At 38.5% G+C, this 5,436-nt stretch overlaps 2 protein-coding genes across 3 annotated transcripts in view; both read right to left on the reverse strand.

Moving 5' to 3' along the window:
• Positions 1-2,160, reverse strand: part of LOC103457194 (uncharacterized) — a 19,133-nt gene extending 16,973 nt beyond the window's left edge. Inside the window, exons 1-3 of one of the 2 annotated variants that reach the window (XM_008397161.2) lie at positions 997-2,158; positions 395-697; positions 1-167 (exon numbers count right to left, since the gene is read on the reverse strand). The exon at positions 1-167 is cut by the window's left edge and continues 1 nt beyond it. In XM_008397161.2, the coding sequence (XP_008395383.1) occupies positions 1-167; positions 395-697; positions 997-1,042 (516 nt within the window). In that variant the 5' untranslated portion in view covers positions 1,043-2,158. Of the gene's footprint in view, positions 168-394; positions 698-996 lie in introns of both variants that reach the window. The other variant, XM_017302336.1, reaches the window with a different exon arrangement.
• Positions 2,161-4,438: 2,278 nt separating this feature from the next.
• The window catches only part of LOC103457191 (uncharacterized), a 58,181-nt gene continuing 57,183 nt past the window's right edge, over positions 4,439-5,436 (reverse strand). The window contains exons 7-9 of the mRNA XM_008397160.2: positions 5,052-5,153; positions 4,954-4,982; positions 4,439-4,867 (exon numbers count right to left, since the gene is read on the reverse strand). Coding sequence (XP_008395382.1) covers positions 4,790-4,867; positions 4,954-4,982; positions 5,052-5,153 — 209 coding nt within the window. The 3' untranslated portion in view covers positions 4,439-4,789. The remainder of the gene's footprint in view (positions 4,868-4,953; positions 4,983-5,051; positions 5,154-5,436) is intronic.

A 5,436-nucleotide genomic window follows, 5' to 3' on the forward strand; every position in this document is an offset into this window, starting at 1 on the left:
ACTGGTCCTCTGGTTGGAGACATCTTCACCAACTAGTTCACTTCCTGTGTCATTTATCCAGACGAGTCTGTTATCTGAACAACTGGTGCTTAAAAACCTCCACAGAGAACATTGTAGATTTATATTTCCATCCTTTGCTGCATCACCAGCTGGTGGAGATGGAGAGACTGAAATGAAACAAGATGGCGGAATATATGTCATATATCAGTAGATATTTTTTAATCACTTTTACTTTGTGATTATTCTGTTAAAAGTATTATGGTGATTTTAAAAAGTACAAAAAAACCCAGATTGAGAAGGTTCTTCATCCTGCAGGCCATCCCAGGATGCCTGCCTCTCCACACACACTCGGTGTATTTTATATTAAAAAAAAATGTAACTAAATAATACTTACTGGATAAAATATTCAGATGCATTAGGCTGTCTGTGTTTCCTCTCCGGCAGGTATAACGTCCAGCATCCTCAGGAATGATGCTCTTTATGACCAGAGAGCAGTCAGTGTCCAAACTCAGCCTGGCTGCATTAACTGACTTCTGGTTAATGTTTCCATTTGTGATTTTGACCTCAGTCGAGCTGTTAACAATGTCATTATAAAGCCATCTAACACTGAGGCACGATGGAGAAGATGGACCAACACAAGGCAACACAACATCATCTCCAACGGTGTGATAGAAATGAGGTTCATCTCCACTGATACCTTTCACAGAAAAAGACAAAATCTGAAGTTTTATGCTCACATCAGCTGAAAACAGCGACGAACAAAAGAGGAAAATAAACGAGTCAGCAAATCAAATGTTTAATGAGTTTAACTTAATTGTACTTTATTTTCATTCAGAACTTCTTCAGACCTCTAAAAGGTTTTCTGATGCTCCACAGATAGTTTTCATTTTATAAAATATAATTGACCTTAATATCTTAAACCCTTAAAAAGTTAATTGACATGGTTTTGAAAATGTTTTCTAGGGTTATTAATCAACATGTAAGTGAAATATTTACCTTCCAGCTGCAGCACAAAGAGCAGAAATATCTCCAGTTTGGCCATTTCCTGTCAGTCCGGCGGCTGCAGGACGTTGTTCAACTCTCTCAGCYTCCAAGTGAAGACGATGTAACTTCCTTCTTTCAGTTATTATTATGAACAAAGCAACACCCACCATGCATGACGTCATTTGGTTTCCATACCATTAACTCATCGTTTTTTTWAAAAACAGGATGAAGACCATATTTCTAAAAAGCAAATTTATGTTAATATAAGATACAACCATCCCATCTTGTGCTTTTCGTCTCTTACCCAGGATCTTAGAAAGCCCTAAAATGTAAATAAATTCAACTTTCAGATGAAAGAGGAAGTGCAATATGTTGCAATGTCTCAGATTAGCCAACAGTTTGTACCAGCAAAACCAGCGTCCAGCATGTTTTCAGCTGAATAACACCAAACATCATCACTCTGATTTTTATTAGAATACCAGTAATGATGTGTAAAAACTTCCTTTAGGTTTTTAAGCTGCTGTTTAACAGAGTTAAGTTTCTCCTACGGTGGCCCAAATGAAGGCGTCCATTAACTCTGACCCAACATAAAACTAGAACAAAATCTCCAAATCAGACAAGGAACATGGAAGCAAAGAAACGTCAAAAATAAACCAAAGAACTGAAAAATCAAAGGCAAAAATCATAGAAAATCAGACATGATGACACACAAACACAAGGATCTGACAAAGGATGGGAGTAACTGGCTAGTAAATGTACTGTGGAGGATGGATACTGACTAACATGGAGCTGTGAGGTGATCTGAGGTAACAGAGGAAAAATGAATATGAGGGAAACGAACAAGCAAAAGTATCAAATGCAACAGAAAAAACCAACCAAATTAGTTTTCAGTTGTGTGTTTATTGTTTCCAATCATAAAACCATGGATGGTTCTTCTGCCAGATCTGGAGACATGTTGCAGTACAACATGTCCAGAAATAATCTGAAAACCATGAATAATCTCAGAAGGCCGATCAGAACAGCAGAGGCGACAGACAGAAAGGATCAACTTCCACCTTCAGAAAACCCGTGTGATGCATGAAGGCGTCCAGCATTTATAGAGACCTACTGATGAAAACCTGCAGAGGAAYTGTTCCACTGGCAGATAATTTCACTTATAACAAGACCTTTTTCTCATTTTATAAGTCAAATAATCTGATGATGGAACTAGAACTTTTTAAAACAAGCTCCTATATCCTGCTGAAAAGTTACTTATAAGTTAGTTTTGACATTTTTACTAGAAACTACACCAAATGACCTGTTTGTGTTTTGCAGTGTTATCTGTCCATCCTGATCTGTGTAGGTTTGTTCCAGCAGCCATTGGACGAGAGGTGGCGTACTCCCTGAACTTTTACKGACAAATTATTCATCTGCAGCAAAATGTCTGAGTGCTAATGAATATATTTAAGTTTTCTCAGTTATTTCAGCGACAGCCTCCCCCTCACCAGGCAGTCTGTTGCTCACCCAGCGTCTGAGACTGTGAGTCACCATGAACTCATAACTGATCAGTCGTGCAAACCTGAGCAGTGGATGAGTGGAAATATTAATTTAGTGMCTGAAGTTAAAATATGAATATTACTCCTCCACTTGTCTGCTATCATTGCATCATGATTGTTGCGTTCCTAAAATTGAACTTGAACTGCAATGGCTAAAATTTAATMTTTTACTTGTTTACAATAATAATAATACATTAAGGAGAAAAAACTGAGCATTAGAGGTTTATAGAAGATGATTCAGACTTTTCTAGCCAACTTTTATTTTGAAATGGTTCTGCATCTGTGAACAGACAAACAGAACTGGCTTCCTGGTGCATCAAACAGATTATGAATAAACTTGTAGGATCCGAGGTTAGAGAAACATGTTTCCAATTTTTTTGTTAAAAGGAAACTATGTTGTAATTTTCCTATTAACTAAAAAAATTCTGTTTGTGATAAGCCAAAACTCATCATTACTTCAAAAAATGTATATCTTTTGTTATAGTTCTCACCCGTGGAGGTCGACATTTTTTCACCTGATAGGCTGATGAAACCTTTTGGTCCATTCTGTACTGGAATCTACAGAGTAAACACAGGAAGCCTAACTTTACCTGAGTTAACTGAATCTGGATGCTTCCCACACACAAAAAAAGGAAGAGCGCAGTGCGAGAGAGCCAGAGTTGGACACAACTTCTGACGGAACTAAATATGTGCTCTCAACATTTTTCCCCAGAAAATTTTGAGTCATTTGTACGAGCAAAACTGATGGAGACTCAAACTGGTAATCGCTACCTTCACAAGTTAAAAACAAATGCCGTGCCAAGAGTTTTTATCCACAAACCCTGCTGCCACCGGCTAGAGCGCAACAAAAAAAAAAAAAAACATTGGGAGAAGCATCAGACCCACAGCGCTGGAAGTTCTTCTAAATGCTAACGGAGCTAATAGCTATTGCTGCTGGTACTGAATATAAAACCACAGATTGGACCGACACGGGATCCAATACAGAGCTACAGATCAGACAGGCAGGGCTCTTTTAAATGCTACCAGAGCTCTGCGGTAGTGGTACCAGCGGCACCACCGCCGGCCCGTTTACGTCCTTAAGACTGGAACCTAAACAGCTGTAACCGGACCAGACACAGATGTAGAACTACTTACCGGATCACACAGTCCACCAGACCAGAGATAAGTGTCATTCATTGTTTCATTTATGAACCTGATGGCAGCAGCAGAAGTGGCAGCAGCTTCTTGGCCAACTCTGTCCTCTTCCTCGTTTGGTCCTCCTCATCTTCATCATTCTGATAGATTTCAACGAGCTCCGGTTCAAATGAAAAAGGAATAAAGATGTTACTCATTACTGTTTTGGCTGGATGGAGCAAGTGAAGGTTGGACCGTTAGACGTTATTTACCCAGAATGCATTGCAGCATGAACAAGGAAATAGAGGAAAAACACAAACTTTTTGTCAAAGAATAACGATAGCATAATTCTTCCCAATTGTATTTATATCAATAAACATTGTTTTTCTTTTATCTTGGAGGCTGAATTACGTCTGTTGCTCTTCTAAGAAAGGTGAGTTTAGTCACTTCCTTTATGTCACTGGTTTAATTAAAGCAGCAGTGGGCCTCTTCCTCAGCGCTACTGACACTCACTTATATGTCATTTCCTCAGTTTTAGCTTTTTTCTGTCAGTTAAATGTTTTAGGTAAAAAAAAAAATGTCAGGTCAAACAAATTGCAGCCTCAGAGAAACAACCTGATTAAACAGCAACAGTTCTTTAATGATGGTTTCTGTTAAAAGTCAGTCTGTTCGTTTAGCACTACATTACCCATGATGCATCTGTTCGTAGTTCGAATTTCACGTAGATGAGCAAATTATTTTCTGTGCTTCTGTGTGGCTCGGTGGCATAAAAATAGCATCCACCATCAATCCTTCCTTAATCTGGCGTGTACGAGACCCGTGTGCGCTTTAAATGCAATTATTACGTTTTATTTTATGAGTTTATGACTAAAAATGACATTTAACAGCGAGTCAGCCTGTAAAAATAACTGCGCAAGAAGAAAAACTTAGATAATGCTTTATTAAAGCACCGTAGTATCCCTGATTAGTTTGTAGTATCAACAGTTGAATTTGAAGTTTCATTGAAAATAGGTCTTTATTTTAGATATTATATTTATCTGTTAGCTATTCCTTAGCCAATTTAATCTGTAAACAAGTAAAAACAAAAAGACACTCATACATATAGATGAAACATCAAAATAAAGCGTTTTTCTATAAACTAACTGGTGTGATGAAGCTCAGTGCAGTGCGGCGGCAGCAGAACGTTCTCCATCATTTTCATAATCCACTGTGTCGTCATCAGCAGCAAAATGAACCTGAGAGGAAAAAACAGACATTAACTGGATAAAACCGTTACATATAAAAGGTCTATGAATGTATTTTTCATGATTGTTTCTCTTACTTTAATGTCTTTCTGAGGCTTTTTTCTTCCTGCAGTGAAAAACAGAATAAAGTGATTAAAGTGTGTAAATTGTCTCCATTGTAGCCGAGTTTCCTCACCTCTGGTTCTGATGATACCAACAGTGATTCCAACCATCAGGATCAGTCCTGTGATCTTCAGAGTCAACATGATGAAGCTCAGAGGAGACGAGGCGGGGGGGCCTGAGGAGGAGACGGAGCAGCAACCTGATTGGATCGTTTTCATCTGGTTTATCTCAGAGGAGGAAGCAGCTGAACTTCTGCAGATCAAGTCAACTTAAAAACACTAAAGACGTACATGACATCTGCTAAGSTAAAACMGGCAGATGCAGCTGGATTCCTTCAATACTTAAAGACACAARCAAAGTTCCTTACCTGTAGATAAAGGTGTGTAGTGAGCTTCTATCTTCTTTCTGCTTCCCTCAAAAAACTGGCAGGTGTATCTGTTATTCAGAGGCTTCACAGT

The sequence above is a fragment of the Poecilia reticulata genome, linkage group LG21 (assembly GCF_000633615.1).
Source record: "Poecilia reticulata strain Guanapo linkage group LG21, Guppy_female_1.0+MT, whole genome shotgun sequence".
Classification (NCBI taxonomy): Eukaryota; Metazoa; Chordata; class Actinopteri; order Cyprinodontiformes; family Poeciliidae; genus Poecilia; species Poecilia reticulata.